Source organism: Harmonia axyridis, chromosome 6 (genome assembly GCF_914767665.1).
Source record: "Harmonia axyridis chromosome 6, icHarAxyr1.1, whole genome shotgun sequence".
Classification (NCBI taxonomy): Eukaryota; Metazoa; Arthropoda; class Insecta; order Coleoptera; family Coccinellidae; genus Harmonia; species Harmonia axyridis.
The window spans coordinates 37397129-37415282 of NC_059506.1; the positions used below are offsets into that span (position 1 = coordinate 37397129).

Consider the following 18154-nt stretch of genomic DNA (forward strand, 5'->3'; position numbering starts at 1 on the left):
TTTTCAAAAAAAATTCCACAAAACACTCGATATCTCGGTTTACAATCCTCCTAGGAATAATCTGATTGCAAATCGGTATTAAGCATCGAGATTTACCCTTGATACCAAATTTTGAAGCAGATTTGGCAATAAACTCTCCTAGTAAAATTTTTCAAATTGAATTTTTTCTTGGACTCAATGCTGCCATCTAGAAAGGGTAGCTCAAACCCGGTTAAGGTGAGCAAGTATACATCGTAGGTTTCTATACGAGTTGGGCCGCTGAAAAATTCAGTTCAGTAAAATGCGGATAGATGGCTTGTTGCTAAATTCCTTGATTTAAATTTTTGATTTTTTCTCAAATAACTGGCATTATTCGAGTGTGACCAGTTCTGTATCAAGCTTCGATCATATTCATGCGTTATTTGAATAGTATTTAAATTGCAGATGCCAAATTATGCATCGATCCTTAGCAGTTTCATCATTTTATTTGTTTCCAACCTAATTACATTTTCATTCTATATTTGGAATTTTTTCACATTTTCCTCCCCCCTTGCGACGTCCCTGCTCTATTTGTTTTTTTTGTACAAGGTGGTTTGAATAAATCAATTTTTATTTCAACAAAAATATATTTCGTAGCAAAATTCAGTATTTTCAATTATCACATCATAGAATGTGGGAAAATATGTACATTAAAATTTGTGTATATAACAAAATATACATTAACATCTCAATTTATTTACAAATAGATTTCTTCAACAAAATTATGTGAATTGTAATGCAGTTATTAACCATTTAATGGTATTGTTTATAGGAACAAATAATCATTTTTTAAATTTCATCGTTATTTATCAATAACTCGTTCGGGTAATAAGCAAAATGATAAACATTTGTTCAAACGGAAGGAAACTGAGCATTATCTTCAAATTAAAATTTACAACGTTTCATTGATCACATCGAATTTTCCTCAATAAATTGCTATTTTTCAGAATTCAGCTGAACTGAATGTACAATTAATTTCTTACATTTACGACTACCCAGTTCAGAAAAACTGTTTCCGTTCAGCTCTGTTGTTCGTTGATTAGAGAATGGCTAACAAATCACTAGAAAATCTGTAAAAAAAGATTCTTCAATTAATTTCCATTCATGAATGAATAAAGATAGATAGAATTTTTTGATATAAGATACTACAGTGTGTTTTTTTTAGAGCTATAAAACTTCAAATAGCAATAAAAGCACGATGGATTATTCGATTGACATGAATTTTATTTATCCGCAAGATAATCTTGTGGCATTACATTTTAAATATGATTTCTGGCATATGACCGCCACGGCTGGCTCGGATGTAGTCCAATCTGGACGTCCAATTTTCGATGACTTTTTCCAACATTTGTGGCCGTATATCGGCAATAACACGGCGAATGTTGTCTTCCAAATGGTCAAGGGTTTGTGGCTTATCCGCATAGACCAATGACTTTACATAGTCTCACAGAAAGTAGTCTAGTGGTGTTAAATCGCAAGATCTTGGAGGCCAATCCACAGGTCCAAAACGTGAAATTAGGCGGTCACCAAACGTGTCTTTCAATAAATCGATTGTGGCACGAGCTGTGTGACATGTTGCGCCGTCTTGTTGGAACTACAGCTCCTGGACATCATGGATGTTCAATTCAGGAATGAAAAAGTTAGTAATCATGGCTCTATACAGATCACCATTGACTGTAACGTTCTGGCCATCATCGTTTTTGAAGAAGTACGGACCAATGATTCCACCAGCCCATAAAGCGCACCAAACAGTCAGTTTTTCTGGATGTAACGGTGTTTCGACATACACTTGAGGATTAGCTCCATTCCAAATGCGGCAGTTTTGTTTGTTGACGTAGTCATTCAACCAGAAGTGCGCTTCATTGCTAAACAAAATAAAATGGACGTAGTGCGCGATACGTATTCCGCACAGAACCATTATTTTCGAAATAAAATTGCACTATTTGCAAGCGTTGTTCAGGCGTGAGTCTATTCATGATGAATTGCCAAACCAAACTGAGAATAAATCACTTGACATTAAATAGGTCACCATTATTGAACAGTAATGCCAACTTAAAGTTATATACCTCGAAAAAAAACACCAGTTACATACAGTGTGATCCTAAATTGGAGGTACAAAGGAAAATGAGAGATTCCTTAGATACCATGAAGAGAAAAAGTCCTATAAACATGGGCCCGTAATCACTTCTTTTTTGAGATACAAGGCCCATGTTTATAGGAGTTTTTCCTTAAAATGATCCGAAGAATCGGTCACTTCCCTTGTACCTTCAATTTAGAAACACCCTGTATGGAAATGTAGATCGTGTCTCTCTTTTCATATGGTTATTATGATTTCTAAATGATTGGATAGAAATTTCGATACATACCTTACATTTTATCATCTTTCCTGAAAGTTCCCGACTGAAAGTAAATTTGGAACTCCTATCTCTTCGATGAGCCGAACAGATAATCTTATGCAGCTTCTGAACTGTTGGTACGATTTCCATCCAGTTGTTAAAATCATTTCGATGAGTTTTATCTGCAGCAACACTTTATCTTCTGCCTCTGCTAATAAATCGATGAAAATTTTCTGTATCAATGAAAAAATACATTGCAACATATTTTTTTCAGTTTGAATCGGGAGATCTTTGGATTCATGTAGGTATAATCGAATTAAAATCACTATTTACAATTGTTCGATCCAAACACTCAAAAAGCATGATTGTTTCCATAAGGAATTAAAATTTGGAAGTTATTCGTTTGATCCCGGAACTCGTTAGAATTTTTTTTTACTATTCTCAGTATCGAACAAAGCAATAAAAGGACTACTTAATTCACAGAGATTTTTATCTAAATCTTTTGAATGAAATTTGGGGGCAAACTTTGTGATTTATAGATTATTATTCTTTACAAAGTAAGTTCCTGTGAAGCTAGAATAAAATTCTAACGAACCCCATTCTCAATTGAATACATCGCTATGAAATCGTATGAATCAAATAAATTATCCATACTAGTCGAATTAATTGAAATATCAACAGTGCACTTGTTGAAAATCACAAAATAAATCATAAAGTCCTCGGTCGAACTTCCCTACTTGAATGAGCAATTGTCGAGATGCATAGAAAAATATTCACAGAATCGCGTCGAGTAGTTCAAAAGTCCTGTCCGCCACATTGACGCTTGGATTGTAAACACACACAGCCAACTATTCGAATTTGTATGTGACAAAATACTACTTGAAATTGTTCGTTCCCTGACATATTCTATCTATCGTATTGTTGGCAAGCCTTGTCAAACTATCCGTCATGTTCTGATCGTCTCCCACCTGAATGTCGGTCAAAGACAGGTTGGTATTGAGGGTATCGGAGAGATTGGTCACGTCCAGGGTTGGTTCATAGGGCCCCAGCTCCCCAGAATTCAAGCTAATCTGCTTGAATTCGGTGTGAGAGTCCAGGTCCAGAAGACTCCTCAAAGCACCGCTATCCATGAGGTTCGTTGGAGTCGGCTGACTGATTTGAGCACCCTGTATGTTCGGGCTGTACGGGAGGTTCCAGGACATCGGAGGCAGGGCTCCGGCCGTCGGCAAACTGGGCACATTCGCGTTCATAGGCATCAAGTTGACCGTGCCTTGTGTCCAAGGGAAACTGCATTCTCTAGGCTCCATCTTTATGTTCAGGAACGGTGAGTTGCCCCCCAGCGCCATCTCGTTGGTTAGATTCAACAGACTGTCCAATTTTGCGCGTTTCCTCTTCTTGTCTATCACAGGTAGTATCGGTAGGAATTGAAAGGGGATTGGTTCGCTGGTGGCGCCATCCGACGGCCTCCTCAACTGTATGAAAACTTTCGTGGGGTCGCTGATTTCCGAATTGTGATATCTGGGAGGTTTGAAACAGATCGCAACCTGCTTGTGCACCTGGGCCGGTTGAAACTCTCCGAAATCCTCCCATATCAACATGCCATCCCGTTCTTCGTAAAACCTGATCTGTATGTCTTCTTTTGTGATCTGAAAAAGAGAAATACCCGCTTAAGTACCACTTCCAGGACGAGGCAAACGAACTACTTGGCCCTGTTAGTTCTATTGCACAGTAGGCTAGATGATACTATTAAAGAATCACAGAACTAATGCTCTTAGAGTATAATATAAGTTGAAAGGATTCTGAAAAATGACTGTTTTAATTTAAACCATTGAAATTAATAAGATTTTAAATGAAATTCAATAATCCCCATGTTATCTAAAGCACTAATCATGTGTAAGTTTGACCCATAGGGTGATTGCAAGATCGATTCAAAACTGTCATCTGACATAAACTGACATTAAAATACTGTTCTTAAGTAGTTCCAATGAACACACGATATAAAATTAATTATTTCAATCGCTGTTGAACAACACCACGACCCTATTTCTACAATTTAGATAGATAGATGCTGAAAGATCATTAAATATGTCATTCCTTGAGCATTTTGAAAAAACTTTAATAGTAGAACAAAATGAACAACAGATTCAGTCACTTTTCTCGAATTTATAAAAATATGATCATAGCCCTACCGGTAGTTCAAAAGTAATCCCCCACACCATAGAAAAACCCTTAGCAATGTCATACCTTCTCACAGAGCATTATAATCTCTGGTCTGTCTCCATCTGCGGCACTTACACAGTGCGACAACTTGACAATGACCAGATCGGAGGCTGTCTTTTTGTCGTAAACTGGCTCACTGACCACCGGAGGAAGTGGTACCGTAAACTTGCCTTTCTTCTCACCCTCCAGAAAAACCTGGAAACATAACCTCACAGAGTTGAGGTCGATGGAGGTTGGTTGGTTTCTGTGGTTGAAGCCGGCTGAAAACAAGAAGAACAATAGTTCTTATTCTCAATTCGGATTGTGGTGATTGTCGACCTACTTCTGAAGGGGTCCACCCTAATTTCTTCCCTGAGACGTAAGGCTGTTTCGATTTCCTTCTTTTTAACGCATTGTATTCCTAAATTACAGAACTGGATGGACATCGTCTCAGTCGGTATTTCCAGTGTGCATACTCCTCGTTTACATCCTTCTCTTCCAACTAAGTTGTGGGGGTGTGGCCTGGATATATATAATTATTAATCAATTTGAGAATTTCAACGGTTTTTTACACTTTAAAACTATCTGATGGCGATTCTATGACTCAAGTTTCATAAATTTTGATTCTATGGTAAATAACATATGTTGTTCTATGTCCATATATCACAGAATAACATATGTTACGTTATTATGAATTAATCACCTATAAGGTTGATCTTTTGTGACACAAGAGACTACCACAACTGCTCTGCCTTGATATCCTACCACTTGGATAGCCGGGAAAGTCTTGTTTTCAGGTGTACTGGATATACCAGGAATAGAACCGGCTGATCTACCCTCACATAGATAACGAAATCGTAGTGCTTTTGGCGCTGGCTGTTCTATGATTTTCACGTAGGCGTCATGTTTCGCTCTTGTGTTGTTCTCTATGGTCTGTATAGAGGTGGGTTGTAGGATTTCACAGCCACCGTTGAACATCATTGCTGCTGATCATTGGCCGGTTAAAAACAAAGAAGGAACTGAAAGAAAAAATATCGAATTGTAGAAATGAGTGTTATAATTTTTAAGCTATATGTATAAGACTGTAGAGATGTTACTGTTTGTGTTCAATTTGGTTGAAAATTGATTCATAGATAATTAAACCACTTCACCATATTGTTTTTAAGAACATAATTTGCTTATTTTTTCAACGGTTTAAGCAATGCTAGACCGTACAGCTTAAGGAGTGGTGGCCTTCACCTTTTCTTCTTCAGGAAATTAAAATATACGAGCATATAATAAAATTTTCGAATTTCCGCAGTCTATTAATGAAGTTTAACTGTGTATCATAAATTTTGCTTATGATCTCAAGGTCAAATTAGTCGAGTAGAAATATGAAAACACCTTATGGAGAACTATAAATTATGATAAACTTAAATTATTTGAACTACTTTAAAATTCTTTTTGCATACAAGTAGTAACAGCTCACAAGATATATTTAATTTTGATTGCAAACCTTTTCTACATAATTGCCAATTATTAGAAAATGATGGACCAATTACAAAAAAAAATATAGAAAGAAAATAAAAAAAAGTACAACTCCGAAACTATAATAGCTAGAATCTTGCGGTAAAAAATATTGAATTGAGTACAATCATAGCAATACACGTTCAAAATTCCATGGAACAATGTGTTCAATTTCTGCAGATATAAATTTTCAAAATTCTTTGGTTTTTTGCCTTAAAAATGCATGGATTGTGTTCCCAAGCTAAAAGCATCAATGAAGTTGAACAACTAATTTTTGTAATTAATTTCATACAAATACCTCTTATATTTTCCCAAACATCTTTGAACAATGAATGGACAATTTTTTTTAATTCGATTTTTGGATTATATGTGTATTCCAAAGCGTAAATTTTGAGTAGATTCTTTTTCCTCAAACGATTTCAAATAACCAAATTTCAACTAAGATATTCAAAGGGAACGTCTTTTATTAAAATCAATACAACGTAAGTTTCAAAAATTCTTCCATTTCTCTTCTAATGATATAGTTGGTACTAATCCGACGCAATTTAAACCACTGCCTACCTTCAAGAGGTACAAACCAGTAATTCTAAAAATAGCAAGTATAATAAACACCTACCTCAACAATAGCTAAAGTACTAACCCCACCGTGTATGGGCACCCTTATTCGTATAGGAGAAACTGAACGAAAAATCAACCGAAATCCAACACCACGTTTTGTACGTAACTAAACCACACATGTAATAAGTCTTCTTCCGGAAACAAAAACACAGATTTTACCTTTCACAACCGTTTCTAAATTGACACAAACTACGTTCTAAAACATGAACGAAGACAAAATAACTTCGACCTTGCTATTGGCAGTGCATAAAACTGGAGACACCGAAATATAAATACATACGGTTTTTTTTTTAATCAGGCAACAAAATTAGCATTCATACTGGCCAGTAGATGGAATACAATCAACTCACCGACGTGTGTCAGATGAAAATGGTCAACCTCTTAGGGAAAACCGTAAAACATAACTCATATCTGTTTGAAAAATTGCTGAAAAGGTTAGGTTTGTACATGAATTAATAGCATAACAGAATGGATCTCCCAGCAAATGCGAGAGAGAGATAAAAACGAGATAAAAGTCGGTTTTGGCGACGTTGTCAGACTTGACGATCGTATCATCTTTATTATCTATAGATAAGACAGGCAAAAGGATTGTGCATAAAAAGTCTTCTGCAGTTCTAAATGATTACCTTTATAGTAACTGGGGTTAGAAGAAGTTACAGTGATTAAGAAGAATCTAACCTAATCTTGCCCAGGTATTGACTGATGTCAAAGATATTTTTGCGTTAAAACATCATATGATAAATAATAAAAATCTATTCGTTATTTTGAAGGAGTTATATTCTGATAAAAAGCAAAATAATGAATAATAAACATATATGTAGTGGTGTTTCTTCAAGTGATAATAAGTTATGGGCCCATACATCCACTAGTATTTGAATCCATTTTGGAAGATAGTTACTTGATGAGCTACTTCCTTAAAAAGTATCTTCACTTTGGGTTTCTACAGGGTTTTCCAATATGATTGATTCAATTTATAATGGTTACAGTGGCAACACTTAATTTTGTTCAATGTTCAATGTCTCTCAGCTATAGCTTTGTTACTGACATGTTTATAGTATCTAAGAAACTTTCTCAAGTAACAAGATGCAGTTCCTTTTGAAAAGTAACCGATACACTAATCACTTTATGACAAAAAATGAAAGAAAATAAAATATTCTTAATATTATATACTTTTAGGCACTTAAGTCTAAATAGCTTCAGGTTTATTATTTTTGTGTTGGCACTGCTGGTTATCTGTCGTTAGTGTCAGTTGTCATACATATCAAGGGCCTGTCTTTCCAACAATACGCACTATTAGTGTGACGTCACACACCGCCATTTTTGGTTCTCCTGTCAGTGTTCGGAATCCAAACAAACAAATTGTCATTCAAATTAGTACGTTGTCGTTGAAGAAATTGGCTCATTTTGATAAATAAGATTATTTGAGGAACGATTTTAATATTAATTGATAGACAGAAGGCACGATATTAATGCCAGTAAGGTCGAACTTGAAGTTCAACTAATAAACACGGCTTTTTACAAAATCTGGGGAATCATACAGGATTCAAACTTACTGGTATTAACCTCGTTCCTTCTGTCTATCAATTAATACTGAAATCGTTCCTCAAATATTCTTATTTATGAAAATAAGCCAATTCCTTCAACGACACCGTACTAATTTGAATGACAATTTGTTTGTTTGGATTCCGAACACTGACAGGAGAACCAAAAATGGCGGTGTGTGACGTCACACTAAAAGAGCGTATTGACATATTACTAATATTTCCCGTTTTAACGTATTTACCTGAACATGCGACAACACAGCTGTGTGAAAAAAGGAGTTCCAAAGAACTAATAATAGATTGTTTTGGTTCAAATTCTGAAAACTGCTTTTCCTGGAAGTGAAGTATACATAATGAAGATATTGAATAATTATGATCTTGCTGCTTAATGGTCCACTGAAAATTTGTAAATACTTGATTTTATCCGCAGTAGGTATAAATGCAACAACAAAAACGCAATATGATATTCATCAAGCGACAATTAAATATCAATCCATAACAACACATTTTTATTGAACACCTGGACAAATAACATTCATGAATAATATTGAAGTTGTATCATTGTAATATAATATAATACTGAATCTCGATAAAAAAAAGATAGGCCAGTATTTATTTGATATAACGGTAGTAAATGAACGAACTGATCTAGAATTAGAAAAAGAATTTCAAATACAAAATGTTCACGATATTCAATACGAAAACACATTTTTTCATTGTAAACTCCAAATTTAAAGGTCGGAAACCACAACAAGACCTTAGTCTTGAGTTGATTGTAGAGCATTGGCATATACCTCATCTTTCACGTGGTCCCAAAGAAAAAGTCTACAGGTGTTAAGTCACAAGATCTCGGTGGCCAATTGTGTTTACCTCTTCGAAAGTGTGACTGCAAAATTTTAACCATTTTTGTAGTGAATTTGACCAATTTCAATGCGTTGTTGAAGCGTGTAGATATCCTTCCATTTTTAGTAATGGCGTAGTTTTTACTTGTCAAATGTCAAAATATTACAACTTTTAAAGCGACAGCTTCCCAGATAGAGGGCTATTCAAAATGAAACCTCTCATTGGAAAATTTTCATTTTGAACTTCAAATTTAAAGGTGGGAATCCACGACGAGATAAACACATCCTAATGACGAGTTTCATTTAAAATATTACAACCAGAATCGACAGAAAAGCTGAACAAAACGGTGATATTATCTACTAATTCAACTCAAGTTTCAGAAAAGTTAATCAGATAAAAAGAACGAATTGCGAAAGAGAATCAAACCACAGAATAGGATTGCTACGAGATAAGTCTCGCATGTGCTTAGTAGACATTATTTAATTTGTTTTCGAATAGAGAAGACCCATTGTTGAGCTCATAAAAAAAAAATAAATGTATGTACATGCATAATTATCGAAGTAGATACATCAACATGCCTTCCATGGAGGCATGCCCAGTATTTCTGAAAACCCAGAGAGCACAGACTCGCGCTCCTTATGACGTCAGTGGTTTCGATACGTAATTGTTTGGGATTCCCGTGGATAAAGGTGACCCTACACGACGCGATTTATGTTCGATAATTGTAGGCTACTTTTTGAACGAAAAAAAAAAAGTTACACACCTCTGTTCTGGATTCCTCAAACCTTTGCATGCTTTTCGCAATGGGAAATACATATTTAAATTTCAATTAAGCTAAATCTGACTAATTAAATCGATTGAGTTATTTTATTTATTACCTCATTTTCTCGAGTTGTAATTTCCAGGATTTTCAACTACTACTTTATGAATCAAGTGGGAACTTTGTTACGTATTCAGATGCGTGTAAACTATCTAATGATGATGCAGTATCTTCGAAAAATATCCGAGATACTAATAACTGAAAAAATAAAATGAACTTGGAGATAAGTTGTTATAAATAAATTTAGATAGTTTTTTCTGAAAGTTAGTGCGCTAGATACTTTCGGGACACCTGTATAAGTAGTGTAATCATTCGACGCCATGACTTAACAAATCCCTACCAAAAATAAACCACACTTTCTCACAATTATGACTAGACACTATCGAAGTATCGACCACAACTCATTAATATGTAAAGGTTGACTCAAATCCGTGCAGGTTCACAGGTGTTGACAGTCTACAGGGTGGTCCAACAAAAATTATGCACCGAAAAAAGGCTGAACGAAATTATTTCTTCATAACCAAAGTTTTCGCTCATTAATTTCAATAGCTAATTGAATCTTTAATTTAATTAACCAGTAAAAACACATTTTTCTTGAAAATTCGACTTCATACTCCAACGCATCTCTAAATCCTTTTTGTAGAAAGATTAGTCTTTGCTTTTGAATTAAACTTCAACCTAGGCAGTTATTCTTCTTTACAGCCAAATTTCTGTCCTTGAAGCACCTTTTGAGCGTTGTTGTCGATGGAGCAATCCATTCCTTTGCTCGCACAGTATTTTCCCATCAAAGAACAGTGTTTTATACATACACAAAACTCGTTTTTATCCATTTTTCAAATAACAACAAATGTTGCGTCATTCAACCTTAAATATCTCGGTCCAGACTCAACTTTAGGTTCCAAACTTTGACACGCCTCTTTTGAAGCTTAGTACTAACCTTAAAAAATGATCTGGCATTGATTAATTTTTTTTTTAATTAAATTCTTCAATACAAGGCATTAACTATCACTAACAACTAAGGTTTTGTATCGTCTCCTTCAAATGTTCGTACATTTCGAACATTTCTCAATTAATGAGTTGAATTTAAGAAACACCTGGCATATCAAGATCTTAATACACTCGAAAATGTATACTTTCATCCAACTTGCTGACCGAGAAGGTCGAGGACATTAACAGAACTTTCTACTATAAAAACCCTCATCTATATTCGGAGAAATATTAAGTATTAAAAGAGGTATGTGTAAACTTATTTTTAAGATGTAGATATTCTAACTTTCTGAAACTATCAACCCCTCAAAAAATGTATTGAAATTTTCCCTATAGTATTTAAATCGTGGTAAATTGGTGGACCACCAGATTTCATAGAAAATAATTGCAAAAACAATAAATCATGGTGTTCTTATTCTTCAAGTTTTTACGATAGCAATCATATAATTTAAAATGACGCTCTATGTCAGGGATTAATTTTTCTATGTATTGGAAAATTATTGCTCTGGGACTGTTTTCCTAAAGCAACAATACTAATCTGAAAGTTCAATACATTAAAATTCATAGGTTGAGCGTTTCTTTGTTGTTGTTTCATTGTTAATTAAATTTTCTTGAGTTGAATCCATACAAGAGATGTTTTCAAATAATTATGTTTGTGTCTTCCTTCTTTTACTTATGAATCACATCAATTCACTCAAAAAGCTATCTAAGCTTCGAAATATTGTGGTATTGTTATCTACCTTTCAAAATAGTTGCTCAGAATTATATGAATGAATGACAAAACGAAAACCACAACACAAATTTAATCTGAACAGAATTTAATTTGAAAATGATGATCTCATCTAATAGGTCCATTTCACAATTAGGGAAATTATCTGTTGTGCAGGAGGAAAAAAATAACAAGATTAGCAAGAAATAGACAGTGTTTTTGAATGAAAAGAAAAAGATCAAGGAGGACAAAGAAAAACAAGAGAATCCTCAAATCCTTTAATACTTTGTTTTCGAGATACAGGGTGTTTCTTGTAGTACCACTTTTTTTGTGATGATTTTTATTAATCTTCGCCAAAGTTTGGGTTAATAAGTACCAGAAGTTATAATTAATTTAATCATAACAGATAACTAAATGGATGTTTATAATAACTTGGATTTTCCTGAGGATTACTAGAGGATTGTTTGAAATATTTTCTCGAAATCGGTAGCAGATACTACAAGAAACCAAAAAGTGTAGTTCTGGAGGAAAGAAAAAATACATATCACATGATAAAAATTCCTATTTTCCTATGTACCAATTTAGGAACACTCTGTGTATGAATTAAAACCATTCAAGTGGATTTAAAATTATAGTGTTTGAATAACATTACATCAAGTAAACAACGTTTACCATAAACACACTGCTGCTGCAAATTTTGCAGCGTTTACTCAATAAAAATGATTTGAAGCCCATTTACCGCTTACAATTTGTCCTGTTTTACTGAAATATTGAGTCTCATATTGAAGACGACAATCAAACTTGATAACTTCCTAACAACGATGACTTAAGAAGTTGTTTTCAATGTTAGTTGACCGTATTATCTACATCTTACCGAAGGTCATCAACAAATGAAGCCACTAGCATAAACTTCACATCTTGTTATACCAAAAGCGACTCAGTGCTCAACATTAAGATGTTATTATAGTGTAATCAACCAAACAACAAGCAGAAAAATCATCATCAGTAAGATCTTATAAGAGCCTAAATCCATCTTCATTCATTTGGAAAAATTGTGAGTATCGTAGTAAATAATTAAATTTGTAAGTTTTCTTTCTTAAGTTTCAAGTTCCATTTTTAAGTCGCAAAAATTGACATTTATACTTAATCCAACTGATCTGTCAAAACTTTCAACAGTGCCCAAATTGAGAATCACAGACACGTACCTTTTTCTGATTTTCTTTTTATTTTAAATCCAAACTGCACACAAGTGTCTGTAGCATGAACTGCATATGTGTATTCAAAACATGAACTTTGAGATTCCACGTGTGGATTTCACAGCGAACGCGCGGTATACTGGTCAACGGAAAGCACGCTAGATCCTTCTCTGAACGGTTTCATAAGACTGACTGATCCGGCTGCAAAACTTTCACCGCAATTCTGCTCGGACTTCTTTGAAATCGAGACAGGTACTCTTCGTATCAAAAAATCTGGCTTTGTTGCCAATAGTACCATAAACAGCGTCATGGGAGGATCTGCGTGAGCGAGATCACGTGATCAGACTCGTGTGTTTAGTTATTTTCGATTATAATAGGCCAATTGAAAAGTCCCCGGTCTACCATGGTAAAACACATTTTTTTTTGGCGAAATTCGATTTTATTATTCAACATAGTTGCCTTCGAGGGCGATACAGCGATTATAGCGATCTTCCAACTTTTCGATACCATTTTTCTAGTACGATTTGTCTTTCGCTTCAAAATAGGACTCAGTTTCGGCGATTACTTCTTCATTTGCGCTGAATTTCTTTCCAGCGAGCATTCTTTTGAGGTCTGAGAACAAGAAAAAGTCGCTGGGGGCCAGATCTGGCGAATACGGTGGATGCAGAAGCAATTCGAAGCCCAATTCATGCAATTTTGCCATTGTTTTCACTGATTTGTGACACGGCGCATTGTCTTGATGAAACAACACCTTTTTCTCTTCAAATGGGGCCGTTTTTACTCGTTTTTTTAACAATTTCATCCTTTAAACGATCCAATAACGCTATATAATAATCGCTGTTGATGGTCTGGCGCTTTTGGAGGTAATCAATGAATATTATACCTTGCGCCTCCTAGAATACTGATGCCATAACCTTGCCAGCTGACTGCCGTGTTTTTCCTCGCTTTGGATTCAGTTCATCGTAAGCAGTCCCCTCAGCTGACTGTCGATTGGACTCCGGAGTTGAATTATGGAGCCATGTTTCATCCATTATCACAGATCGACGCAACAATTCAGGTTTATTGCACTTAAACAGCTTCAAACACTGCTCAGAATCATTAACACGTTGTTACTTTTGATCGATTGTGAGCTCGCACGGCACCCATTTTGCACACAACTTTCTCATGTACAAATATTCTTGAATGATATGATGTACACGTTCAGATGATATGTTCACAATGTCTGCTATCTCGATCAACTTCACTTCACGGTCATTCAAAATTATTTTGTGAATTTTTTTGATTTTTTCGTTGGTGACAACCTCTTTTGGGCGTCCACTGCGTTCGCCGTCTCCGGTGATCATTTCACCACGTTTAAACTTAGCATACCAATCAATGATGGTCGATTTTCCTGGTGCAGACCCCGGAAACTCTTCATCAAGCCAAGATTTTGCTTCAACTGTTTTTTCCCTTCAAAAAGCAAGACGAAATTCCTTTTTTCCCATCTTTTTTCAAATAACAAAAGTAGCTACACTCACAACGCAATTTCTCACAAACTAATGGTCGGACTGCTGTCAAATTTTGACACGAATCGTTTTGAAGGTTGGTACTAACTAAAAATCATATGGATTCAATACTAGCACCGCCATCTGTGCATCAGACCGGGGACTTTTCAATTGGCCTAATACATATTACACACATTTTGAAATATAAACTGTGTAATTTTCAGGAGGTAAAAAGATAATGATTTTTTTTTTATTCCCTTTTTAATTCAATATAAATATTCCTGCCTGAGATTCCGATCCCAGAATCGATTTCCAAGATCGAAACTTCGTCTTGCACGATCCGAATTTATCGTATTGTTGGCAACACTGACCGAACTGTCGATGTGATTATCAGAACTTGACGCACGGGTTTTCCCCATGGAATTTAAGCGTCTTTGGCTTAAATAATTACAGTAGTATTCGGAAATTCCCATTTTGGTCCATTCATAAAGACGAAATTAAGATTACGGGGTAGGAATTTTACAATTAACTTGAAGAAAAATTTTTGATAACGACTTTTGACGATAAAAATTATATGTTAGATCGAAAAATTGGACAAAGACAATATGAGGGGGCTAAATACACTCAAAACGAGCGAAAGAAATCAAATATAAATTTTTCCTTCATTATTTCCAATGATAAATATTTGGAAAATAATAATTTGAACCTTTTTGAAATCGACAATTCCAGAGGTACATAAAATTTGAACTTTTCTAGAAAACTAGAAAACAGTTCAGTCAAAAACACTTCGTTTTTTACAAAAAAAAATGAATAATTTTTAATTTTCGAGAAAATATTTTCAATTCGATGTCTTCTTAATAAATATAATGAAATTATCTTTAATTGCCTAATTCGATCAATTGATTTGTTTTTTCATTTGATTTATCTCCAAAACGTTATTACGACTACATCTCATTCGACAATTCGACAATTTTATTTAAAAATTATTGAAAAAAATCTTCAACCTAATTAAAAGTTTCAAAATTGAAACTTTAGGAGAAAATCATGTGATTACTGAGTTATAACACCATGAAATGGTATATGCTAATATAATATAAACCTTCATGTAAAATTTGTTAATTTTTTTTTCGAACACTTCATAATTCACATAAATTTCACTTGATGGGTGGCACCATACCCATCAGCATCTTTTTTGCAAGATTCATGGGTTTTTTCGGCGATAGAAGCTTTTCCAATCTAACCAAAAAAAAAATTCAAGGTGATATCCCAATAGTTGTACGAACCGATATAAACATTCGAAGAACCAGTGCCTATTTTTGTTGGTAACAGGTTTATGGGCCAAGAAATGGGAATTCAAAACTGGTTTCATCTGGGGAATGATCAGGAAATAAATTCAATCCACGCAAATTGAACGGTTTTCACTATATCGAAGGAGAATTTCGAGTTTTCCATAATTCCAAGATCATTGACATCTTTTAGAAAAACACTGCAATTGAAACGCTTTATTTCTTCTCACATCATAAAATTCACAGTAGAAAAAATCCTGACAGGTATGGAAGCTTTTGCATAGTTGTATCATAGAAATAATCTAAGAAAACAATTGTTTTCACTTTATTCTATGTTAGATGTCATCTAATTTAAATACATATAAGTTATTCTATGTCCATCTGTTTCCTCTATTTCTATGTAAAACGTCAAAGTGACATCTAATTAAATATACTTCTATGAACATCCGTTTTAATCATTTTCTATGTAGAACGTCAAAGTGACATCTGATTTGAATATTCTTCTATGAACATCCGTTTTCACCAATTTCTATGTAAAGACGTCAAAGTGACACATGATTCAAATTTAATTCTATGAACTTCCGTATTCACCATTTTCTATGTAGCACGTCAAAGTGACATCTGATTTGAATATACCCTTATGAACAGAAATCAAATCGAAATTTCAGACTAATTTCCATCTTATAAAGGATGCTGCGAAGAGGAATTCAAAAAAATATAGTGATTGATTTAAAATATGTCGACTAAAATAGCGAATAGTGATTAACTGACTAATGTTGCTCATGAATTTTTCTCTCACTATTCGAAAATGAGCACTGACTTTGATAAATCAATTTAACAATTTCTAAACATTGTTGAAGCGTGTATCTTACCACGATTAAATGGCAAACCTACCGAGTCCAAATGACATAAGAAATGTCAAAAAATAATACCTAAACATTGTTGAAATTATAACCATTTCAAATTGTATCAATACTATTGGAAAATCCATCAGTTCTTATTATCAAAAAGAAACTTAATTTTGTTCAATATTTTCTATCTCGACTCTTCTAGGAGTTTATGAGGCTTCAGAGCTTAGAAAAACCGGTTTAGTTCTATGTAGGCTTTGTTACTGTGTCCCAGTCATAATATATCCAGAAGTATTACGTGAGAACTAGTTGGAGAAAAATCAATGTAGAAAACCTCTGAGTAAGGCAATAAAAAATCAGCGTTCAAAGACGTCATTCACACTCTGAATAATAAACTTACAAAGACAAACAATTATTTTATTGATAAAAATGCATAAAACCGCATTCCTTCAATATTGTTCGAAGGGAATCTCAAGTAGCTTTATTGAAGCTACCCACCATCATATTTCCCAGTAATACTAATTTGTGGTGAGCTGCTAAGCTTGAGAAAAAGACGAAATGAAAACGTCAACTTGAAAAAAATTCACATCGCATGAGTATCAGGGTGACACATTTATTAACACATAATGCATTTCACCAAGGACATATAAAGGATAAATGAGCAATAAAACCTTGATCTGTTCAACTTATCCAGTTCATATACGATATCACAATTTTTTCTCCAACAGGTACTGATTATATTCATTTTCAGGATATTGGAAAATGAGGTGGATAATATACGTAGCGGTGCTGATGAGCGCAGCTTTATCGCTAAGTGCTGAGGAAGACTCTACCAGTTAGTAGTATTACTTTTATTTTGCAGTAAAGCACCTTTTAAGTATCTACAAAACTTAATTAAAATTTTTTAAAGTGACTTTTTTTACAACTTCCACGATATATATATAAAAAAAAATTAATTTATAGGTCCCCCCCATGGATATAACTCCCAACAGCAAGGAGGTTCACGTCTTTACCCTAGTCTCACCGGTGTTTCAGACTACAACAACAATAGAAATCCCAATTATGGACAGCCTGGAAACAACTACAACAGCGGTTCCCAGTATCCCTACCAACAACCAGGCAACAACCAGCCCTATCCTATAGGAACCGGTCCTTACAACATGTCCTATTCCGGTTACCCATCTGGCGTCAATAACGCAAATTACAACAACAGGTACAATTCCTCATTACCAACCTACCCAAACCACAACAATCTACCGAGCCAGAACAACTACGGAACCAATCCACATAGACCCTTCGGGACCCAGGGTGGAACCGTGAAGAACCCCTATCAAAACCACCAGAACGCCACAAGGCCCTACAACCCCGCCTACCCTAATTCTAGACAACCCGCCTATCCAACCAATCCAACCTACCCCAATAACCCCACTTATCCAATCAATCCAACCTATCCCAATAACCCCGCCTATCCTACTAACCCCACTTACCCGAATAATTCTAGATATCCAAACAATCCTAGTTATCCCAACTATCCAGCCGGTAACCAGGGTTACCGCAACAACGGCACCAGTTACCCAAGGCAACCAGCAACCAATAGCAATCCGCATAGGCCTTTCGGACAGCCTCCTAGGGGCGGAGCCACGCAACCAAATTATAACCCCTACTATAAGCATTAGGGAGGGGTAGTGTTTTTTTGCCATATTTCTTGTAACGAATTTTGTGTTTATGTGTATGAATAAATGGGTTTTTGATGTGACTTTTCC

General features: G+C 34.9%; 2 protein-coding genes across 4 annotated transcripts; one reads left to right on the plus strand and one right to left on the minus strand.

Annotated features, from left to right (window-relative positions):
* Positions 1 to 963: 963 nt before the first annotated feature.
* Positions 964 to 12971, minus strand: LOC123681814 (embryonic polarity protein dorsal-like). 3 transcript variants are annotated; one of them, XM_045620114.1, is made up of 6 exons: positions 12783 to 12971; positions 5257 to 5572; positions 4897 to 5075; positions 4599 to 4834; positions 2385 to 4000; positions 964 to 1088 (listed from the first exon to the last, which is right to left on the minus strand). In XM_045620114.1, exons 2-5 carry the CDS (start codon positions 5532 to 5534, stop codon positions 3230 to 3232), a joined length of 1464 nt encoding a protein of 487 aa, XP_045476070.1. In that variant the 5' UTR covers positions 5535 to 5572; positions 12783 to 12971; the 3' UTR covers positions 964 to 1088; positions 2385 to 3229. The 3 variants fall into 3 exon arrangements, with proteins under 3 accessions (XP_045476070.1, XP_045476069.1, XP_045476071.1); XM_045620113.1 differs by lacking the exon at positions 12783 to 12971 and adding an exon at positions 7028 to 7181; XM_045620115.1 differs by lacking the exon at positions 12783 to 12971 and adding an exon at positions 6676 to 6944.
* LOC123681815 (sporozoite surface protein 2-like) lies at positions 12357 to 18152 on the plus strand. The gene is made up of 3 exons (XM_045620116.1): positions 12357 to 12631; positions 17143 to 17226; positions 17355 to 18152. Exons 2-3 carry the CDS (start codon positions 17154 to 17156, stop codon positions 18065 to 18067), a joined length of 786 nt encoding a protein of 261 aa, XP_045476072.1. The 5' UTR covers positions 12357 to 12631; positions 17143 to 17153; the 3' UTR covers positions 18068 to 18152.
* Positions 18153 to 18154: the final 2 nt, after the last annotated feature.